Below are 23,952 nucleotides of genomic sequence, written 5' to 3' on the forward strand. Positions count from 1 at the left end.
TATTGTTCTGAATATCCATGTTTTGAAAACATCTTATTTTTTTGGTACAGAGTGAAAGGGATTGAAAACCTTCGAGTTGTCGATGCTTCCGTCATGCGCGATGTGCCTTCCGGAAATACGAACGCCCCAACCATAATGATTGCAGAAAAAGCAGCAGATATGATAAGAAATATAGATAGTGTGAAATCTATTCGAGAAAGAATTGGACAATTGTTATAAACTATGATGCTGGTCAATTGTTATTATAATAATGAATGAATGAATGTAACCAAAGAAGTCCAAATAGTTAATTATGCATCGCGCAATCCAATGTTAACAAAATGAGTTATGAGAATATATAGCGGAGGGGGACTGTTACGCCGCGGAGGAAAAAAACTTTTTTAGCACTGCCTTACAAAAAAGGTGTCCATGTATTTGTATTGAAATGATATGCATGCACTTACCAACTGCTTTTTAAAAGATATATAGTTTTTTTTGTACCAGAATTCTTCCTTTACTTTGTCACATGTACATGACAAACTGATTAGATTATCTATATTTGTTTATCCAAGAAAATAAAAAAATTCTTAATTTGTAAATGTGAGGAATCGATATAAACTTCCAGTATGAGTTTATATATACCAGTAAAGTTGCACACATCATATTTGTAATCAATGTATTTTTCTTATGAACTCTGTTGTAGAGTTTAGAGTTTATGGGTCAATGATATGTAAATCTATGGGCAATACTTGGTACGGTGTCAAACCATGATTTGACCAGAATATGTGACGTTTGCTGAAACATTGAAAATGACAAGTGTCAAATTCCCCTGATCTAAAATACTTGTCGTTTTAAGACAAATATGTGAACAAAAATAAAATGTTGCTAAAAGTACAGGAATAAAAGTCATTACAGGTTGCGTAAGAGTGCAGTCTGTTATGACATACGTTTTCAAACTGTACAAGACATACGTTTCTGCGGAATTAATGTTTGCCTTTCTGTGGAACTGATGTAAATGTATTCTTAAAAATATTTCAAAATCAATGCAATATGTACTTTTAAAATAAGGAGTTGAAATTATTGTTGATATTAGCCTTTGAGTTGTATAAACCTTTGAGATAAAGCCGGCGTATTAACATGAAAAATGGATCAAAATAGCAGTTGTCACTTTCTACTGCGTTTGTTTCGGGTTCAATTTATTCCATTTATTAATCTATGTGATATATTCAATTCATGAAATACAAAAGGGTACGTAGTGTTTTCTGGATGTAAAACTATTTTATGTGATACATTCAAAAGTTTCTACTAACTGATTTGCTAACTACAGCAACTACGATATCTTCAATAAAATATGACTTCACAATTCTTCCTGAAGGGATGACAAATGTACAAAATATACACCATCAGTGTGGTCCGGTCTAAAGTAAAATAGAAAAAGAAAAAAAGAATGATTTCTTTTCATCTTTTAGGGCCTGATATCTTTGACGCTTTCTCGAAGCCAGCTGTAATTTTTCACTGAATCGCATGTACCCAAAAAACTGTGGACTTTTCTGCAGATAAAAAAATGTGATCAAATGTCATTGCGTTTTCACTTATATATCTGTATGGTAAATGTGTACACTATAGAACAAGACAACATGTATTGGTATCGATAAAAAAACAATTAAGTGTAGTTTTAATGTCATTATTGGGGAAGATTATGGTCGTCAGCGTTGTAGAAAAAATTGAATGACGCGCTTTGATAGCATATGTACTTGTTTTCCGTTCATATGCATACTTAAAACTATCAATTTCGATATCTCTCATATACATGCATACTGAGTAACAAGAATTGAAAGTTCATTATCGGTGAAATAGTGTCGTCAGGACAAATAGAAAAGATTTACAAACGGTGGCTAAAGACAGTAAAACATGTGTAGCGTACAGTATAGAGGGAACTAATTTTGTCTAGCAATGGAGCTAGCTTTTCTAGTGATGTGGTTGAGTCTCTCTCTCTCTTGACCACGCAAGTTAAGCAACGGCGAGCGTGATCAGCACTTGGAAGGGTGACCAATACACGTTAAAAATTGATGACAGATTTGGTGGGAGGCATACTTCAGGTAGAGTACAGACGTGGCATAGATAGATAGATAGAAAGAAAGATAGATAGATAGAAAAACATAAGCAGCCTAGGAAATCGAATCATCATCAGACATTCCCGTACTGATCATGTCTAGTGTAGATGTGTAAAATGAAAATGAAATACGCATATATATGTTTATCACTACACCCCTTTAATTTTAACTTAAGAACCAAGGGGGCGCAATAAAATGACCTGGGTGATGTCGTGAAATCACCAGTGTACCCAGGCCCAGGCTGAAGCCATGGTAGGGGCTAGAGATGAGGGGTAAGCTCCCTTGAAGCTATAGTGTTCTGACAAAATTAAGAAGTACATGTATATAGATAGTTATATAGATAGATAAATAGATATAAAAGCACTCAGTTCCAACAACACCCGATACTTAAAAGTGTCGGATCTACAACATGGATACAAGGTCAAATACAAAAAAATTATACAAAGCACTAAAATGACCAACGACACAAACACCACATTGTGTGTGTGTGTGTGTGGGGGGGGGGGGGGGGGTCACGGGTGTGAGGAGCTCCGTCTGGACCGCTGGAATTTGTTCAGTCACTATAGATAAAATCTAATTTTTTTTTATCATACATCTATATGCATAATTTTTGGTGAGTAAAGCCCATCGACACAAACATCACATTGTGTGTGTGTGTGTGTGTGTGTGTGTTGTGTGTGTGGGGGGGGGGGGTCGGGGGTCACGGGTGTGAGGAGCTCCGTCTGGACCGCTGGAATTTGTTCAGTCACTATAGATAAAATCTAAAAAAAAAAATTATCATACATCTATATGCATAATTTTTGGTGAGTAAAGCCCATCTTAATTTGAAAATAGTTTTTCTTTGAAAGATTATTAGATCCACCCCTACATAATCATTTATTTATAAATATTTTAAATGATCAATTCAACAATGTTAGGGTGTTGAATAATGTTACACAACTGTGATTCCATAGATAAAAACCAAGCAAGGCACAGTTGGGGTTTATGCTAAGTAGGTGAACTGCTCTCTTTTTTAAAGGTATGTTTACATTACGAGCTCGTTTTCCAGGTTAAGAAAAGCAGAGGCATACCAGCTGTCTCTCACTCAACTGTTTTGTCAAGAGATTCGCCACGGATTGCAAACTCGATCTCGATCTGCGGTAAATATAACTGAAATCTGCTTGTGAACTTTTGTTTCAACTATTTTGAATCATATTTATTTTTAACCCTGGAACTAAATACATGTTATTTATTAATTAGGTTGTTAGTATGACCGAGATTGCAGAAAACAACATGTTTAAAGTGCAAAAACAATCATGTCAATAGATAAAAATGCTACTGGAATACAGGTTGTGTTGTATACGAACCTTTAATGGGTAACTAATATGCTTGTGTACTCTGGATGGGAGCAGTCTTCACTATAGTGCCTCCTTATAGATCCTCTTTGAAAAAGATTTTACGTCGCCATTGGTAGATAGGAACTACAGTTGACCAGAACTGACTAATCATGATTACAGTATTCAGTGACGTGGTTAACATAATTATACTATATCTATACTAAATCTACATGTATACTAAAACAATGTCTCCTTAGCTCTATACTTAAACCTTCTTCATTCGTCTCTCAGATGTTTATAAGTCCAGATCCTGCAGAAAAACTAATAATAGTTACATCAAATGTACGATTCCTAGATGACAAGCAAATACATTGTAAATTCAATTCATGAAAAATAAAAGCCTGTTCATTAGGTGTTCCTTCTATGTTGGGTTTCCCAAACTTGTTTATATATAGATACATTATTTTTAATTATATATCGCTATGGTTATCCTGTTTTTGAATAATAGTCGTGATTGATCAGTTCTCCTTTCTACCAATCGTGACGTCATGTTTTGTGCCTCCCGCTCAAAGAGGTGGTTTAGTACAAACTGTCGTAGGATAATTGTTTTTCCACTATATCTTCTTTTGAAAATATCAGACAATTCGCATTATTTTTCAGATAGAGGCAGTTTAACAATTGTCTAAAAATTCTTGACAGGCAAAATTTACAGGAAAAATGAAATTGATAATCTACAGATACCTCTAAATTCTAATGCATGTGGGGAGCGGTGATAATTTACTACACGAGTTGATTTATCCATTGGTTCCATCGTACGTTTCATTCATCACTCCTACAATAATATAGTAAAGTGGAACCAGCTAATAACTCGAACTGTGCATGTCAAAATAACGGGAAAAGTACATTGTCAAAAAAGAAGGGCAAATCCCCTTCCGTTGCTATGTGCTAAAATATTACCAAATGGCCACAATCACGTGTTATATGACGTCATAGTGTACTATACTTCAGTAAGCAAATGAATGACATAAATACCGTAAAGAGATACGTCATGACGTAGGCGAATATTTGTCCATTTAAGTGAAACATTCTGAAAAAGAAGTGAAATACCAAAGACTTCAAAAATGCATTACATATAAGAATCTCCCGTGAGATAATAGTGACGTTGATATAATATCGTCGGTAGATACGACGGCAAGTATGAATCAATATGTAAACTCTATACATGTAATTGTCACAAGCAGATTCAAAGTGAAAGAATTTTCATATTTCAGTGAAGGGACAGTTCTGAAATAATTTGTAGAAATATCTAATACATGCAAAATATTTCTAATCAATCTATGTTTTCGTTAGAAGCAGCGGATCTACATGTTCCTGTTCAAGACGAAAATGGGAGTTAAGGTAGCCATAGTTGTTTTAATCCTTGCTGTAGCGGTTGTGTATTTCACGAAGTTTAGACAGAACACGGTAGACCCTGTCATGCTCAACTCTTCCTACGATTACATCATATGTGAGTAAAATAGAGCGGGTGATTGTGTAGCCACTCTCCATTTCATCAAAACAATGAAACCGAAATTACTTACGAATTTATAAACAACCGAAGTTAACAAACGGTAAAATTGAGAAATAAAATGATATCTAATTCATTCTGAAGAGGTTATAGATGAGAGGTATGTAGACAAACATATTCTGACTATCAGTTAAGTTAAGCAATGCATGAACTGCCCAGACACATTCATTTTATTAGATTTTTTCCTGTTCATTAGTGGGTGCTGGTTCGGCGGGGTGTGTCCTTGCAAACAGACTTTCGGAAAATCCATATTCATCGGTACTTATAATAGAAGCTGGAGGTTCCGAAGAGGAAAATTTCGACATCACTGTTCCAATTGCCAGCGCAAACATTCAGCTATCCAATGAAGACTGGAAGTTCCGAACCGAACCTCAAAAGAAAGCATGTTTTGCAATGCATGAAAGGGTACCTACTACCTAGAATAATGATACAGGATGACAACTTAAAATGAGAGCTTTACTAAAATGTACAGTAGTTGTGTATTAGATCATCAAACACTTTTTTTTTAATTTAGAGATCAGCCTGGCCACGAGGGAGAGTCCTTGGTGGAACGAGTAGTTTGAACAATATGTTATATGTCCGCGGCAGTCGCCATGACTACGATGGTTGGGCAAGAGAGGGGTGTACAGGATGGAGCTATAGAGACGTTCTCCCATATTTCATTAAATCAGAGGATGTGCAGATTCCAGAGCTTCAAAACTCAGGTACATACAAGAGAGAGAAATGAGATAGGAAGAGAGAACTCATACATATCATAATATAGTACTGAGAGAATTATTTCTTTTCAATGGAAATTACAGTTCGCCAACCGGATATCCGTTATTTATTACCGACCTTGAATTCAAACATCGGTTACTTGTCGAACTGTACGAATTCAGAGGACGTTTGCTGTCACATAGCATTTAGAACTCATACAAGCTTGTTGAAATGCTAGACAATAAATGTATCCGATATTCTGAACGCTTTCAAAGCAAATTCGTGCCTGTCCATTTTATAATGTAACGAATACTCATTTGTCGAAACTGTGTATTCAATGTGAATGATAACTTAGTTGAGAGTAAGAATATGTCCTTTTTTTGTATTTCACAAAAGTGTTACTTATTGATAGCCTATCATGGAACTGGAGGTTATTTGTCCGTCAGTGACGGGACTGCCACGCCCCTCAGTAAGAATGTATATGCCCGATCAATGGAGGAACTTGGATACCCTGTTACGGATTGTAACGGCAAATCACAAATAGGTGCGTATGCAATTTTCAAATACAATTATATATATGCCCTTTTTATTTTTTCACTGACATTCCAAAATAAATGACTCCATTATTACATTTAGACTTTTATTTCCACTTACAGATTTATTGATCAGTGTTATACGTATGCAATGCAGTGCATACAACAGTTCTCTTTAAATTGTGTAGTGTGTTTGCAAATATGCTGCGGTAAAACAGTTTTAAACTTCTTGGAAGGAATTTTACCAAAGACCTTGAAGATAAGATAGCATACTATTACTTTCATTGAAACGTTATTAGGATCATGGGCAAGAAAAGACTTAACACCTAGCATTAAGGAGACTTAACACCCAGCATTAAAGAAACTTAACACCCAGCATTAAAACGTTACCACATCCTAAGCTGGTACACGTATTTTATGCCTTGTCTGACCTTCCAAAGAGAAAATGAATAATATATTTTTCAAATCTATTTGGGAATATAAGACAGCAAAGGTAAAAAGAAAGAAATACACTCATTGGTAGTTATGATGATGGTGGGTTAATTACGGATCACATACCTTCTTTCGTTTCATATATCACATTAAAATCTGTTAAAAGGTAAATGACCAAAAATGAAGGTGCCTGGCAGCATTTGTTACATGACATTTTTCATCTGAAGAATATTGTTTTTTGTTATCCAAAGACAAACTTCAAGAGTATGATCTTTAGTTATTAAAGCATTAGAAAAGGTTATTATCAACCAATCTTTCACAAATGCCAATCTTTTAACACTGCAAAATTTTCTAATGTAATAGGTAGGTTGATGTTTAAACTTCAAGGACCTGATGTCTAAAAATGGAAACATTAGATGTTTAATGAAATGCAAGGAGTGCTTGGTACTAATAATTTTTTTAACTATATTTTCATGTGATATCAAAAATAACCTCCACCCAGTCAAATATCATTGAAAGAAGGTAGAATTTATAAAATAATGATCATTTTCAAATAAGTATTTTACAAATACTGTTGTCAACATGTATTCTCAAATCTTTACATCAAGTTTGAAAGTGAAGGCGTTTATAGCCCCAACCTCTAAAAGGATAAGTGGGAAACATTGCTAGATGAACCCATTTCAAGGAAATATTGGGAACTTTTTAAATGAATCATTATGCACAAAGGAAACAAATATACACTGTAATTCACTTTCAATACCAAATGTAGGGCCTCCGTGACCGAGTGGTTAGAGCATTGCGCTCATCATCACACGGCCTCCCACCTCTGTCGGCGCGGGTTCGAATACCTCTCGCGCCGGTAAGTGAGAAAGTTTCCCAGTTTACTTTCGGAAGGTCGGTGGTCTCTTCCCAGGTACATTGTGACTGGGTTCTCTCTTCCACCAGCAAAATCTGAGCGCCACCAGATAACTGAAAGATTGTTGAGTGTGGCGGAAAACATCAATCAATCAATCAATACCAAATACTGATGAATTATATTGCTACCAACTCCTTTCTTCACAAAAATTAAAATTTCAGACTATAATATATGTACATTTTGTGTAATTGTGAAGCAGACACAATAATAATTCACATATTATATGACTGTGTATATGTAAAATTACTTTGGAAGGATTTTGAGCAATGGTTCAATGCAAACTGAAAATTATTATAAAATATCAGGAAAATTGTCTTACTTGGTCATACAGTAGGAAGTTGTATAGAATATTTTCTTTTATGCTTATATATCATTCCATATCACAAGGTATTAGGCACGAGTTTCCCTGGGCAGTGAATTTATCTAAGTATTATGGAAATATAGTGTTAAGGTGTGTTTAAATGTAAAGCCAAAATACTTACTAATTGAACAATATACGATACGATGAAAAACCATTTGTTATTATTACTTTTAGTATCAATTTGTCGATATATATATTTTCAACATCTTTAAATTATGATTAGATGTCAAATACTATTTTTGGCACACTGTTTTTCCCTATAATAGCTCTAACACTTCATTGTTATTTCGGATTTCAAACATTTCGGTTGAGCATCACTGAAGAGACATTATTTGTCGAAATGCGCATCTGGTGCATCAAAATTGGTACCGTATAAGTTTTACATATATGTGGCTCACGGCGGGTGTGACCGGTCAACAGGGGATGCTTACTCCTCCTAGGCACCAGATCCCACCTCTGGTGTGTCCAGGGGTCCGTGTTTGCCCAACTATCTATTTTGTATTGCTTATAGGAGTTATGAGATTGATCACTGTTCATTATCTTCACCTTGCATATTAGAGTTATAGTTACGATTGATTGATTGATTGATTGAATATTGTTTAACGTCCCTCTTCAGAATATTTCACTCATAGGGAGACATCACCATTGCCGGTGAAGGGCTGCAGAATTTAGGCTTATGCTCGGCGCTTACGGCCTTTGAGTAGGAAGGGAGCTTTATCGTGCCACACCTGCTGTGACACAGGACCTCGGTTTTTACGGTCTCATCCGAAGGACCTCCCCATTCAGTCGCCTCTTACGACAAGCAAGGGGTATTGAGGATCTATTCTAACTGGATCTCCACGAGACTATAGTTACGAAGAAGTGCCTTTCTATGGAAGATTGTTTGCATGTGTGTGTTTTTGTGTGTGATATCATGTGTGTATGTTATTGTAAATGTCCGAAAAAACATATTAATTATACAAATATACAATGTGTAGGGATTCTTCCCGTCTTCCCTCCCCTCAGTACTTCTCTCTGTTGAATTATATAGATCTTTATTTTGCCTCTGGATAACTCTGTTTGCCCGATCAAGATATCGTGCTCATGGGAGGGGGGGTGACCTGTCCATAGGGAATGCTTATTCCTCCTAGGCCCCTGATTCCACCTCTGGTATATGAAAGGGTTAATGTTTGCCCAGATCTCTATTTTATATTGCTTAGAGGAGTTGTATCACAGTTCGTTATCTCCGTCTTTCATCTTTCTGTCTCCATTCCCCTTTACAATCTTCTATTTCCATTTTTGTCCCATTCGTTTATCAGTCATCGTATTTCTAATCTTTAAGAGATACAATTACTTGATTTTAGGTTATTGTCCAACTCAGGAAACGGTAAATAATGGAGAGCGCTGTAGTACTGTTAAAGCTTTTCTAAGACCCGCCATGGGACGAAAGAACCTTCACGTTTCCATGAATTCTCATGTTACAAAGGTATGAAAAGTGGACTTAATTTAGAAAATACAAATCTTATTAACTGATTAAAGATAGACAGGGCAGTAGTAAGTGTTATACGTTGCATAATTGGATAGTTAAAAAATACCGTCAGTTACACCTTGTATTACTTTAAAAAAAATTCTTGCTCTACCCCATGTATATTATTGTGTATTGCTATTTGAGCTAGATTGTTCTAAAAAGTGATACTTGCTTGTAATTGACATCTGTGACTGGGATTGTTCTAGACTCCGTGTTATTTTTAGTAGAAAAATTACGTAATGGTTGCATCATTGTCTTTCAAAAATTGTACTAGAAAATTGATTCCCGTTATAAATACACTGAAATTCTTATGATAAAAAGCTCTGGTTAGACACTTTCGATTCATTTGAATTTCAATAGCCGTTCCTAGCAAAAAAGGCCCTTGTCTTATCCAACAATGTTTTTTTTTCAAAAAACGTCATAATGAAAAAACGTAACGTCATTTTTTGCATGCTTGTAAAGAAAACAAGTCATGATTACCAATCACAGGTTGGTTGTCATCTTTGATTGAATGCAAAATTTCAACAACAATCAAGATTGCTCTAATAGTTTGAGGGATGTTCTCTATAGTTTACACTTTAGCACTAATGTATTTAAGGGCCGTGTTTGCTAGGAACGGCTCTTATTATACAGTACTGGGAACTACGATTTTTGTGTATTTGGATTTATTGTTCAACTACCGTAAGTTAATATTTTGCTATTGTAACAATTTTCTTTCAATCGTTAATTGTAAATAAATGTTATCAATTGCCTTTTACTTCAGACTGTACCTTCGATGCTAATCATTATACCAGAATACGCAATTTCCTAGTTGCCCGATAGTTTTTTCCATTTGTGGAACTCTTACGCACATTGAGATGCAAAACATACTATCGTCCACATGCGGTGGGTACAAATGCTTATCGCTGCCTTCATATATTGCCTAAATGCGATTATCAGACACCATGCAACAACCAAAACTGCAGGGATACACAATATTAGTAAGTTTGTTAGTATTTAATAATAAAATAGCTCAAACAAAAATCGATAATCACCATTTTTCTTTGATTAAAATATCACTCGTGCAGAAGAGGAAATAAAAAAATCATTCCATATTTAATTTAATTACCGAATTCAATCAAATATATTCTTCATATGGTCATTTTAATGTATACCAACGGCTGCTATAAACAAAATTTACACTTTCTTTACTGTTATCCGTATTCACATAGCTAGTCTATAGTATATGTGTACGTCTTGTACCCACCAAAGCGTTCAACAGAACACTGAACTACCTCTATCACAGAAGGGCTGATATCTCGGAAGTTGCGTATTCCAATGAATAATACAAGTTATATTGGCGGAAAACCGGATTTCTTTATTAAAATAACACAAATATCCCAACAATCATGTGGCCGCCGTGGTGGTCGGGAGGTTAGAGCGTTCACCCCACAGGCGGAAGAAGCGACAATCCTCAGTCGTTATAACAGGTACATGTAGTGACAGTCCCATCGTCAAATACTCGGCACCAGGTGTGAATGTCACGGGTCCTCGGGGATGACATTAAAATGGGTGTCCCATGTCACAGAAGGTGTGGAATGCTAACGAACTCGCTGCTCAATGACCGTACTACATTTACTACTTTTAGACCCCTTTACCCGTCTTAGTTACGTCCCCATATGAATAAAAAAATTCGAAAGAAACGTTCAACAATATACAATCAATCAACCACCAATCATGCCTTGGCGATGTTCTTGTATGCTAACCTTTGAAAGCCTTATCACTGTGACATCACAATGCACTCAACAGCATAGCCTAGTACAAGATGTAACGTACTTCAGTAGTATTAATGTCATAGCTAGTAGAGCAAAAGAAGCCCTTATTATAACGTTAAGTCCCTTATTATATACATCAATCACGTGATCAGTATCTTGCATATCCAAAGTGATAAAGCTGTGCATAATACCGAAGGTTGTTCTTGTTCGCCCGACTATCTATTTTGTATTGCTTATAGGAGTTATGAGATTGATCACTGTTCGTTATCTTCGCCTTTCTTATAGATTATTATTCAAGATAGAAAGGCCAATGGTGTATCGTTCGTGAGAAACAACAAGAAGCACGTGATAATGGCAAACAAAGAAGTGATTGTGTCCGCGGGGGCGGTCAGTTCACCCCAGATCCTGATGCTGTCTGGAATAGGACCGAAGGAGCATCTGGAATCCAAGGGGGTATGCCAGTCAATATTGATGATATTTAATATCGATGATAAATACTAAGTTACTCGTTATGATTCTAAGCATGCTGTATATATCTTTTGAATCCCTGCTATAATTTCTTTTTCAAAATCAGTTGTTTACTTCAGTATTTTTTCTTTAGCCACACATAGAATTACCAGCACAACTTAATAATAATTTTTGTATGTAAAGATAATAAAACCATTGTCATTTGCATATTAGAAATTCCTTCTTAGATATCGTTGAAATCGCTCGAAAATCAATGCTTGTATTTGAAACATGAATGACAAAAAATTTTGGTTAGAATTGTTTTCTATGAAATACTGACAGAAATTGATGTTTGACTTAAATAACTGTCTTTGTTGTTATATAGATCCCAATGATTGCTGATCTACCTGTTGGAGAAAATTTACAGGACCATTTAATGACGCTTTTAAATTTCCATGACAATACCACAAGTGTAGCTACCTTAACCAAGATTCTGTCACCAATAAGCAAACTTCAGTACATGGCATTTAAGTCAGGTGATATTAGCTGAACTCTTTTTGACTTAGACTAATAAATACACCCAATGTCTCTATTATTTTTTTTTTACTGTTCAATCTTAATCGTTTTAGAAATATAGGGATATGTTGACGTTTGTTGAATACAAATGTTGAATATCAATATATTCAATATTTGTATTCACCTGAGGATGTATGTTAAAATCCAGAAAACGCTAGAGATTTGAATATAGTTGGGAATTGCATATTTTCCTGCTTTTCAATTTAGACTGTGTGATATCAACTCTTTCTATTTGGATTATATATATATATATATATATATATATATATATATATATATATATATATATATATATATATATTTCTCACATTATCACCAGTGTGAGATCGACTTTACCCATGTGAGACAGCCATGTGAGATTTTTCTGTCTCACACTGCTGCGACGTCATTTGATTGTGACGTCATATATTTTCTATGATTTACGTTACACGGTGAAGATTTATGTTACACAGTGAAGTAAAAATACTGTGCATTGTTATCTTTAAATTTTAATGTAGTATAGCTTTCTGGTGGACAACCTTGGTTTTTTTTAGTTACAATGTAAACCATTTTCGGGTATGCTCTGTCTGCCTATCTAATTAGTTTTTGTATCGAAGTTCAAATGAGGATTTTGATAATCTAAAATTTTCTGAAAGCTCCTAATTTTATGCACTAAACTGTGGTTAAAATGTGAGAAAAATAATCCTTCATTATTTACTCGTGTGGGATAGGGAAATTCCACCTCTGGAACAAGATTCGCTGTCTAGGACTCGGCAAAGCCTCGTCCAAGACTGCGAATCTTGTCCCCTCGGTGGAATTTCCCTATCTCACACTCGTACTAATGAAGGATTCTATTATATATATATATATATATATATATATGTGTGTGTGTGTGTGTGTGTGTGTGTGTGTGTGTGTGTGTGTGTAAGACTCCAAAGTGCGATGGGACTCGAGAGTGCGATGGTCACGCCAAACCCCGATGGTCTGCTCCAAACCCCGATGATGTGACACGCCAAAGTGCGATGCTCCACACTCATGCGCCAAAGTGCGATGGTTTGACACGCCAAAGTGCGATGGTTTGACACGCCGAAATCCATTGGTTTGTAAACGACACAGTGTTTTGGTACAGACTGTACCAACCGTATGTTGTTTCACTAAAATATCAGTGCAAAATCCATGCATAAAAAATAAGAAGTTCAACTTATTTCGTTACCATCTAGTTGTTGTGTTATTAAACACAAAATTTTCCAACGCGAAATCCTATAGAATGTTTTGCATTATAGCATATCCCCAGGATTCTATTACGTGTACGTCACGAGTAATAAATGATCATGAATTAAAGAATGTTTGGGCGAAGTAGATAGTTCGACAACAAATGTACTTTGCCGTTCTCAATATCCTCAACCATGTATACCTTGCTGTTGCTGTCGTCCGTGTTGCATTTCTTCGGTTTTATTTTGAAAGACGTTAAGAATGGCGTCATAATGACGTGACGTCACAAACGTTATTGAACTCTGCACCATCGGACTTTTGCGTGGCCATCGCACTTTGGTGTCCTTAACGTTAACGAACCATTGCACTTTGGCGTGACCATCGCACTTTGGAGCGACCATCGCACTTTAAAGTCTCACACACACACACACATATATATATATATATATATATATATATATATATATATATATATATATATTGGTGACGTCTCCATATGAGTGAAAAATTCTCGAGCGAGACGTTCAGCAAGACACAATATTAGTAGGGATGGCAATCGAATATAAAGAATAGTCTGTTTATTTTTAATTAGCAATAATGTGATAAAACAAAGAAAACAAGAAAGATGCACAAGACTTCAGAGAAAAATAAAGACCAAAGACCAAATTTCGCTTCTAAGCTTTCACCATCGTCAGAACTAATATTTTATTTGCCATTTTCGTTCAAAAAAATATTTGTTCAATAACAGCTGAGGATTGGCAACTTGTCAATTTGTTTACGAGGAGAAATATCTTTTGAAATACTTCCATACGTGCGATGTCGAAAGTGGCGACATGTTCAATGACAAATCGAGGTGTAACAGATACATACTACATTATGTAAAACATTTAAATCAAAAGTACTCAACACGGATTTTATGTTTTGAAGATTAAAGAAACATTGGAGAGTTGGAACAGTGAAGCGGATTTCAAACATTAATTAGCACATTTCCTTGCGTGCCGTCAATACCGTTAATTATCTCAAAATTAACTGATTAGATACGTGAAAAGGCAAACATAGGACTATCTAGAGTTTTTGGAAATGGACTGGGAAAGAGGGTCTTGCACAGAAGCGGTAATATTCCCTAATGGCAGCTTTTTGCCTTGTATTTAAACACCGGTGACGTAAAACGTTATTTATCATGCTTTATTTTTAGACATTTACAATAACATATACATAGATGATCTGACACACAACATCACACACATGCATGCAATATCTTCCTTACAAAAACTCTTTCTACATAAGCTAGCAGTAACTTAAAACTTACTTTCATTCCTATTTAAACTCTTATTACGCATTTGTCATTTGAATACCTGTGGGATTCCCCAGTACTATGGGCAAGCCTAAAATATTCAATGTGTCCGTACATAGTCTAAGCATAATTTTTGACATCGTGAAAATTAAATTGTTTTAATTTTTCTGAGTATTAAACACAATGCATAGGGTTACGAGTGTATCAAATATTTGATATTCTATGATACTACAGTCTAAAAACTCTTATACTCGTATGCATTATTTTTACAACCATCTGTACATAACTCTGACCACAGAACAAAATATGGGAAGTTTAATACTCATTAATAAAGTTCAACAAACTTCCAAGTACATGCACCTGAAAACATTGATTACCATAGCAATTTTCTACCGGAATACATGTTGTCTTATCCATTCAAACTGTTTAACAGTTATATACCTTGTTTGAAATTTTTCTGTCAAAGCTTAAAAACCTATGACTTCTCGTTAACAGCCTTGACTTTTAAAACACAGGTATCATATGCTGTGTTCGACGTGTTTGTTGCGACTCCCATTCACAAATTAAACAGTGTCTAGGTTCGAATTTTATTTCAAATTCGGCATATTGTAAGTGTGTTTCAATTAAGAAAAAATTTAGATAAAAAATGCAATATTAAAAAAAAAACCTTACCCGGTCGTTAAAAGGGGTATCTTCTTTACACTTTGAATTCTACGATCTTATCCACTGAACCAAGCAGTAGAACTTAAGTAGCAATGGAAAAATAACGTAGAGGTGAAGTGGAAAATGGTATCAATGAAATCGTGTCGATGTTTTGAAATTTACAACAAAAATGTCCTTGTGAAACAATATTTCAAAGCGACAGTTTTTTAGTGCAAAACTCAAAGAACATGTTCATGCTAAATTCATTTTGTTTCACGGAGGCAGCTTTTCTGAAATTCGGGGATATCCCTCTATTTTAACACTAAAAATCATAAAAATCCCTTATTACTTGATTTACACTCAACTTATTTTGGCTAGTTCACGTCTTTTAAACTTATTTTTAAAAATGTTTGAATCAAGACATGAGTTCCAATTGATTTTATCATATATTTGATTATCTTTATTGTATCCATATCTCACGCAACATCTTATGCTATTTTATTATTTATATTCAATTGCTGTTACAAAATTTAGAAATTCATTTCAAAATTAAGGATTATCTCCCTCATGCATAGCTCTTATCCTTGGACGAATTTGGTTCCACTTTTTTGGCACGCTGTTTTTGGCTATATTTAGCTCAAAAACTTCATAGTTATTTCGGATTTCAAACATTTCGGTTGAGCATCACTGAAGAGACATTATTTGTCGATATGCGCATCTGGTGCATCAAAATTGGTACCGCATAAGTTTTATATTATTACTATTTTTATTTCGATAAACCCATTACGGATTTTGCAACCGATTACCACCGTTCCGACCGAATAACCAGTTAACCGATTAAAAATTACCATCCCTTATATATATGGTAATTTATATGGTATATATATATATATATATATATATATATATATATATATATATGTTATTTCAGGTATCATGAGCAAGACTCACTTTGAGGGCACGTCGTTTTTCACGGATGACGAAAATCTTCTGCCACATCTTCAGATCACCTTTTACAGTTTTATGCTTCCAAATGAAAATGTTAAACTGTATTTAGATGTTTTTAATCTTGATCATAAGGTATGTTTCTTTTTTAGATCGAGACTTCAGCATTGTGGCAAAATGAAAGTTTCTGAACAAGAAAAAGAAATACTTTTTTACAACATACATTATGTCCAATGCAGTAATTGAACGAATATCATTAAACACTTTCGACATTACCAGCCACTGTCAGCTTTGTTCGGCCAATCGGTGAAGCATTTTTGTTTCACTCTTAACAAAAATATAGTTTTGGTCCTCGTCAATAGAAATGGAAGTCTATATATACTATATGAAATTACTGTGCTTTGGTACTTGTATTCTATCCATGTCAATTATTTAAATACTTAGACAAATTACTAGTTTCTGCATATTTGTTGAAGCTAAAGGAAGGCAAAGAAAATGAATATCAGAGAAATAAAGACCGAAACATAGGAACTTTTATGATGGTCCCGATTTTTCTCCATCCTAAGAGTAGAGGGACCATACGTCTTCAGAGTGATGATCCTTTTGATCCGCCACTCATAGATCCAAACTACCTTGATCACCCAGACGACATCAAGACGTTTTTGAAAGGTTTGTGGATTTAGATATTAAATTTTCAAAGTACTGTTTAAGTATGACGTATAATGTTAACATTTAAATCAATACCCGTAGATATACCAAATACCAGAATAAAGGATGAAATTATCCATCCAACATTTAAGACTGTGTACGTTCATGGCATGTTATTAATCTGATGAAAAGATTAAATGATAGGCAATAAAAATGTTTTGCCTAGTTCGCAAAAAAATTTCAAATCTAGATTTTCTTTCCAACTCACTATTATTATATGCATATCTTGTCAACGTCATTGCGTATGTATCATTTAATTCCAATTTTTATGAATACCCTTATCCCTTTTATATTTCATACCGTCTTTGATTTTAGGAGTACGAGATGCTTTAAGGATAAGTAACACTAAAGCATTCAAGTCTATTGGTGCCTCACCACAGGATCCCTTGGAATCATACATTCCTCAATGCGATGATTTAACTCGAGATTCAGACGAGTACTGGATGTGTAGAATAAGACACTATACCCATACTTTGTACCACCCTACCTCCACCTGTCGAATGGGAGCCAAAGATGATCCAACGGCAGTGGTCGATCCTGAACTGAGGTTTGTCAGGTTATTAAAATTACAACCTTTTGGCACCAATAGTCGTAGTTTGGGCAGGACAATCTAGCACTACAAGTGAATTGCCTTAATCTTATATATACATATGTTTGTTTTCATTTATTAACCTGGTGTAATATTTGTTCGTTTACAGAGTAAGAGGGATCCAAAATCTACGAGTTGTTGATGCTTCCGTTATGCGGAATGTGCTCTCTGGAAATACCAATGCTCCAACAATAATGATCGCAGAAAAGGCAGCAGATATGATCAGAAATATAGACAGTGTGAAATATATCAGAGAAAGAAGTGTCAATTTATAAGAAAACAAGTTTAGCACGCTAATTCTAATTATAGATTACTCCGTTTACCTGATTAAGATATAGGGCTCGCGCGGATGTGACCGGTCAACAGGGAATCCTTACTACTCCTAGGCACCTGATCCCACCAGAGGTCCGTGTTTGCCCTACTCTCTCATTCTATTTCTTAAAGGAGTTGTGAGATTGATCACTGTTCTTTATCTACACCTTTTCATATCGATATTGTATATGAGTATGATGAGATTTATCATAATCAGTATATCTTTATCGATTTTATATCTATTACATAGTAAAGTTTCAGTGTAATGCAGTTCATTTTATTCCCTATGATAAATATTAGATTTTATCTTAATAATGTGATTATTTATTTCAATACTGTAATTGATGCTATAATAATATTAGATTTTATTTTAATAATGTGATTCATTATTTCAATACTGTAATTGATGCTATAATATATTTTGTAGGTTAATTGATTGATTGAATGTATATTGTTTAACGTCCCGTCGAGAATTTTTCACTCATATGAAGACGTCACCGTTGCCGATGAAGGGATGCAAAATTTAGGCCTCTGATCGGCGCTTTAACGGCCTCTGAGCAGGTAGGGATCTTTATCGTGCCAGATCTGCTGTGACAAGGGGTCTCAATTTCTGCGGTCTTGCGACAAGCAAGGGGTACCGATGACCTATTCAAACCCGGACCCCCACAGGACTGTCTTGTAGGGTATATATTATGCATTAATAATCTTCAAAGATCACAAATATAGAACCCAATAAAAACCTACAAACTATGTCATGTAAACTTAAATTCGCGACGGTAACAATATAGACAACCCACATAACATAAGAAACATTGGATTGCCTACTCATCTGAGACATAAGTCGGGTCGGGAAACGGGGTTCTCTGGTTTGTCTTGGTTTGTAGACGAAAAGTTACTGCATTAGTTATGCAAAGTAAAACTGACAAACAACGAGTGCTACTGTAGATGTTGTTCAAGTACATGTGTAGAATTAAGTGGCTTGTGTATCGATTACTACACAAACTGATATCGTGTTATAATTGTTTGGTAGGAACGTATTTTTTCCAGCTAGTGTAAAAAATTAAAAGTAGGATGTAATGTTAACATATACTTTTGCATTAGTGGGTTGTGAATGCTGGAAATCAGTAAACAGTGGAATAATCTTCTCTACACTGCGAAGCTACAAAAAATGTCATTAAGAATTGCATAATTCACGTTACTGCTGTGGGAAAAGAAGGCAGGTCTTTGCAAATTTATGCATTACTCACGAGGGAACTCACAAGTTTCTGTGTGATGAACGCCCTCTATATTGCGAGCAAGCCAGTGACATACTAAATATTGACCCAACAATTTAAAAATATTTATCACCTTCCGAAAAATCAAAGGGGCACTAGGTGATAAAATCATGTTTGCCCATTATTACCGAAAATTGTTAAAACATCTTAACATGATATGAAAATCACCACTACTCTATTTTAAAATGTATACAGCCTGCAACCTACATGTATTGTTGTAATTTTGAGCTTCGTTTCATTAAAACGAATTCAGGGTCGAAACATTGTGTGGAAGTATATAATTCATTGATCCGATTACGTGCCGCGTTTTTATGATATTTATCTCTACTCTATTTGATTTTTCTCATTTTAAAACATATTACTGCATTTCAACTCTTGAAAACCTTAAGAGACTCCGTTTGTCATGAAGTTGAATTCTTAGTTTGTCGTTTACATCTATGTTCAATAAAATATCCAAATATGAAGCAGATATGGAAGATGTGGTGGTGTCTTTTATTTAGATTCAATGGGAATCTAATTATCAATGAAAGTGAGAATTGTTAAATGGATGAAACATGAAGATAACGACGTGATCACTCTAATGAAAGGTGAAGATAACGAACAGTGATAAATTGAATAAAGAGTACAAAATTAAGCGTACGGCAAAAACGACTCATGGAAACATCCAAAGTGCCTAGCAGATTGCAAGCATCCCTCGTCAACCGGTCATACCCGTCGTGCATGTGGGCCCTATATCTTCAAGTAAACCTACATCTTGATACAATAACAATACATGAATTTAACAAACGTTGTCCGAAGACAATGGGGTTGCCAAGTGGGTTGAAATCTGTGAAGAGTCATAGTGTTCATAACAAAATCATTATGTTTATTAGTGTGTTCTGGGCACACATTTTAAATATTAGTAAAAATGTTTGGATTAACATCCTGGATTTTATTCAATATGCAACACCACTATGTGCTATATTAATTTCATTATTAAATCTGTGAGATTGATTACTATTCGCTATAGTCTCCTTTCTCTTTAAGGTGCACTGAATTATTATTACACAACTGTGATTCCGTAGAATAGCTAGGGTTTAAAGTTATATAGGTTAATTGCATTTTTAAGGTTTCTTTGCATTACGATATCGACACTATTGTTACGATAAGCATTTTGTCAAGCGATTCTCCATACATGTACATAATACATATACAGGGATTGCCAACTGGTAAATATGCTTAACAATGTTTAATTGAAATCTGCTTTTGAAGTTGTGTTTCAATTTTATTGAACCATTTTTTATCATTAGCCCTTGCACTAACTTGATGTATGAAGTGTGCTCAAAGTACTCCCGTTTGTCAACAATAGTTACCATCGACAGTGGTTCCAATGTTTGTCGATAAAAATTTACCGATGGTAAACATTTCTGCAGACATCCTAGAGCTCTGTTAGCGTTGGTAATTTTATTTATGACGTAATCAAAAATGGTGGGCATTGCGTACACGCTGAAGGCAACACATTTTCTATGACACTTTTTCTGTTAAATCTTCGTAGACATCAACCGAAGACAGTATCTGATCGGTTGCGTCAAACATGTCCCTGGAGAGGCGGAAATGGGTTTTAAAAACATCGAGTGCATGCAAGGTGAAGATAACGAACAGTGATCAATCTCATAACTCCTACAAACAATACAAAATAGATAGTTGGGCAAACACGGACCCCTGGACACACCAGAGGTGGGATCAGGTGCCTAGGAGGAGTAAGCATCCCCTGTTGACCGGTCACACCCGCCGTGAGCCTCATATCCTGGTCAGGTAAACGGAGTTATCCGTAGTCAAAATCAGTGTGCCAAGAACGGCTTAACAATCGGTATGAAACACGTCAGACAGCATTTGACCCAATGCGAGGTTGTATTGACGAACTAGATCGTTATAACGACATTATAATTTGCGAAATGCTGACTTCAATCGAGACTGTTGACATCCCTGTACCATCAACTTGTTTGTCAGTAGCTTACCTCGATTTAAAAACCGACTATACCCAGAACAAGCTCTTGCATATCGAATTAGTTGAGATAAACACCATATGCAGGTGATAATGGAATATTGCTACATAAATGTGGGAAGTTGACGATGGAGAAGGTGAAATCATCCCGTTTGTCATACAGTTGAGTTGTCAGTTTGCCGTTAATCTCTACTTTCAATAAAATATCTAAGTATGAAGCAGAAGTGGACCACTCTGTGGTGTCCTTTATTTCGAGCTCACAGGAATATATCAAATCGACATATGAATGAAAGCTATCATTGTTAATAGACAAAACGTCATCGATATATCTAAAAGTCGAACTGAAGGTCACAGCGAGAGATTTTTTCTTCTCACGTAGAAGTTTTTAAATAAATTCTGCTTCATATGAATATAAAAACAGGTCAGCTAACAAAGGAGCACAATTCGTGCCCTTGGGAATTCCAACAGACTGTTGGAAGACCTGATCACCAAAGACCACGAAGATATTGTCAATGAGGAACTCTATCATGTTTTTTATTTCAACTTCAGAGTACTTGTGCGTGGAATCAGAGTGGTGTTTAACAAAGTAAGTTTTTGAATGACTGATCACTAGATATGAGTATTTCCGTTTTCCGTGTTTGTTGAAGAAGCAACTGTCTATGATGTCAAAAAGTCTAGTCTTTAATTTATCGTGAGGAATGGTCGTGTATAGTGTTGAAAAGTCATAGGTTTTAATGCTATTGATTTGGGAAAACTTCTGTGATTTCAAGTTTACTAAAAGTTCTTTAGAATTTTTTAGAATCCACATTTGATTAACACCACTTCTGGCATATGTAGTCGCACAGTAAGTTTGAAGTTTCTCCTTCACAGCTGTTAACATTTTCGTGAGGAGCAAAGATAGGGGCTTGGTAGAGCACTTACTGGATCCAGCAATGTATCTTTGTTTGTAAGGGTTTTTATGTAGTTTAGGAATCCAGTATAGGTACGGAACTCATATTCATTCGACCCATGTATATGATGCTTAATAATCGCTCCTTCGAGTTTTACAAGGGAATCTTCGCTAGTCAAGGGTTTTTGGTTCGCCCCTCGCCCCATTTATGGACTAAAAAACCTCTGATAGTGAAGATGGAGAAAATTATCTGCATGAGAAATAACAGCATGGTACAGGGGTTTCAAAAGTCTCGATCGAAGTCAGCATCTCGTAAATTCTATGGTCGTTATTACGATCTAGTTCGTCAATACAATCTTGCATTGGGTCAAATGCTGTCTGACGTGTTTCATACCGATTGTTAAACCGTTCTTGACACACTGATTTTGACTGCGGATAACTCCGTTTACCTGATCAGGATATAGGACTCACGGCGGGTGTGACCGGTCAACAGGGGATGCTTACTCCTCCTAGGCACCTGATCCCACCTCTGGTGTGTCCAGGGGTCCGTGTTTGCCCAACTGTCTATTTGTATTGCTTGTGGGAGTTGTGAGATTGATCACTGTTCGTTATCTTCACCTTGCATTAACAGCAATTAAAAACATATTTCTAAACGCATCTTCTTGCTGCAAAATTATATAAATAGACATGAATATATCTTTGTTTGACATTTCGTGCTAATTGATCAGCCATTTGTATACCAATGATACCATTTTTCTTTTGGATCTCTCAACATTTGTAACCCAAACTCGTTTTAGAGTACACAAGGATCCAATGGTACCACCGATTCAAATATATGCCATTGGCAAATCGGTGATGGTACCACTGGGTTTATTCTGAACGCACCCCAAAATAGTATACAACAAATAAGTTGATGTTGCAGTGATTTCAACAGCCTCGTTTAAAGTCCGCATTTCACAATTTCTATGGTCGCTGTAATGATCTAGTTTGCTAATACACGCTAGCACTGAGTAAAATGCTGCCTAGTGTTCTTTACATACTGATTTTGACTACGGATTACTCCGTTTACCTGAGTATAATATAGGTCTCACGGTGGGTGTGACCGGTCAGCAGGGAATGTTTACTCCTCATAGCCACTTGATCCCATAGTTTATCCAGAGGTCCTTCTTTCCCCTTCTCTTAAATATGTTCATTATAGGATTTATCAGATTGATCACTATTCGTTATCTTCACTTGTTCATATACATTTATTACAATGTGAACATGGCCATGCCCTCAATTACAAGAAATGACGTGTTTAAACTGTAAGCAAGAGCTCAGGGCATTCCCGCGCAATATAGACAATCAGTAAATGTAAGTGCCGTAGTGACTTGACCTTTGACCATTTCACCTCAAAATATGTTGAGTTCTTCCTCTCTTAATAACAAAGATACATGTGAGTCCCTTAGCGACTTTTACCTTGATCAATGTGATAATAATGTAAGATCATCGGTAAATACGACAGCATGTATGAATCGAAACATAAATTTTATAGATGTCACAAGATCGAGGAGTTTTATATTTCAACGAATATAAATCTACGAAATGATTTTGTGAATTTACACATGCATCTAAAAATAATAATACACTTAATTGCTGTCTATGTTTTCTTTAGCTCTGAACGAAGCTACGAACCAAGGTAGCAAAATGGGATTTAAGGTAGCCATAGTTGTTTAGTCCTTGCTGTAGCGGTAGTGCATTTCACGAAGTTTAGACACAACACGGTAGACCCCATCAAACTCACTTCTTCCTACGATTACATCATATGTAATGTAAAACTTATACGGTACCAATTTTGATGCACCAGATGCGCATTTCGACAAATTATATCTCTTCAGTGATGCTCAACCGAAATGTTTGAAATCCGAAATAACAATGAAGTTTTAT

At 35.5% G+C, this 23,952-nt stretch overlaps 2 protein-coding genes and 1 long non-coding RNA gene across 11 annotated transcripts in view; 2 read left to right on the plus strand and 1 right to left on the minus strand.

Moving 5' to 3' along the window:
* The window catches only part of LOC125674799 (glucose dehydrogenase [FAD, quinone]-like), a 14,588-nt gene extending 14,005 nt beyond the window's left edge, over positions 1-583 (plus strand). For all 8 annotated transcript variants that reach the window (XM_048912090.2, XM_056160183.1, XM_048912092.2 and 5 more), the window contains one exon: positions 51-583. In XM_048912090.2, the coding sequence (XP_048768047.1) occupies positions 51-219 (169 nt within the window). In that variant the 3' untranslated portion in view covers positions 220-583. The remainder of the gene's footprint in view (positions 1-50) is intronic.
* LOC125674813 (uncharacterized) overlaps positions 1-3,814 on the minus strand; it is a 4,584-nt gene extending 770 nt beyond the window's left edge. The window contains exon 1 of the long non-coding RNA XR_007370268.2: positions 3,440-3,814. This is a non-coding gene — a long non-coding RNA (uncharacterized LOC125674813). The remainder of the gene's footprint in view (positions 1-3,439) is intronic.
* On the plus strand, positions 3,070-20,135 carry LOC125674798 (glucose dehydrogenase [FAD, quinone]-like). Of its 2 annotated transcripts, none has more exons than XM_048912088.2 (12): positions 3,070-3,232; positions 4,760-4,916; positions 5,173-5,381; positions 5,491-5,680; positions 6,085-6,216; positions 9,258-9,379; positions 11,461-11,628; positions 12,008-12,158; positions 16,257-16,405; positions 16,747-16,939; positions 17,294-17,525; positions 17,677-20,134. In XM_048912088.2, exons 2-12 carry the CDS (start codon positions 4,775-4,777, stop codon positions 17,840-17,842), a joined length of 1,854 nt encoding a protein of 617 aa, XP_048768045.2. In that variant the 5' UTR covers positions 3,070-3,232; positions 4,760-4,774; the 3' UTR covers positions 17,843-20,134. The 2 variants fall into 2 exon arrangements, with proteins under 2 accessions (XP_048768045.2, XP_048768046.2); XM_048912089.2 differs by having other exon boundaries at positions 3,122-3,232; positions 4,763-4,916; positions 17,677-20,135.
* The last annotated feature ends 3,817 nt before the right edge of the window (positions 20,136-23,952 follow it).

This window comes from Ostrea edulis, chromosome 3 (genome assembly GCF_947568905.1).
Source record: "Ostrea edulis chromosome 3, xbOstEdul1.1, whole genome shotgun sequence".
NCBI classification, from domain to species: domain Eukaryota; kingdom Metazoa; phylum Mollusca; class Bivalvia; order Ostreida; family Ostreidae; genus Ostrea; species Ostrea edulis.

Excerpts from the sequence above, each read along its gene's own strand:
- LOC125674798 (XM_048912088.2), top strand. The coding sequence starts at position 4,775 with ATGTTCCTGTTCAAGACGAAAATGGGAGTTAAGGTAGCCATAGTTGTT. Across the intron at positions 9,380-11,460 it reads TGAATTCTCATGTTACAAAG|ATTATTATTCAAGATAGAAA; the intron begins GTATGAAAAGTG and ends CCTTTCTTATAG. Across the intron at positions 16,406-16,746 it reads TTTTTAATCTTGATCATAAG|CTAAAGGAAGGCAAAGAAAA; the intron begins GTATGTTTCTTT and ends TATTTGTTGAAG.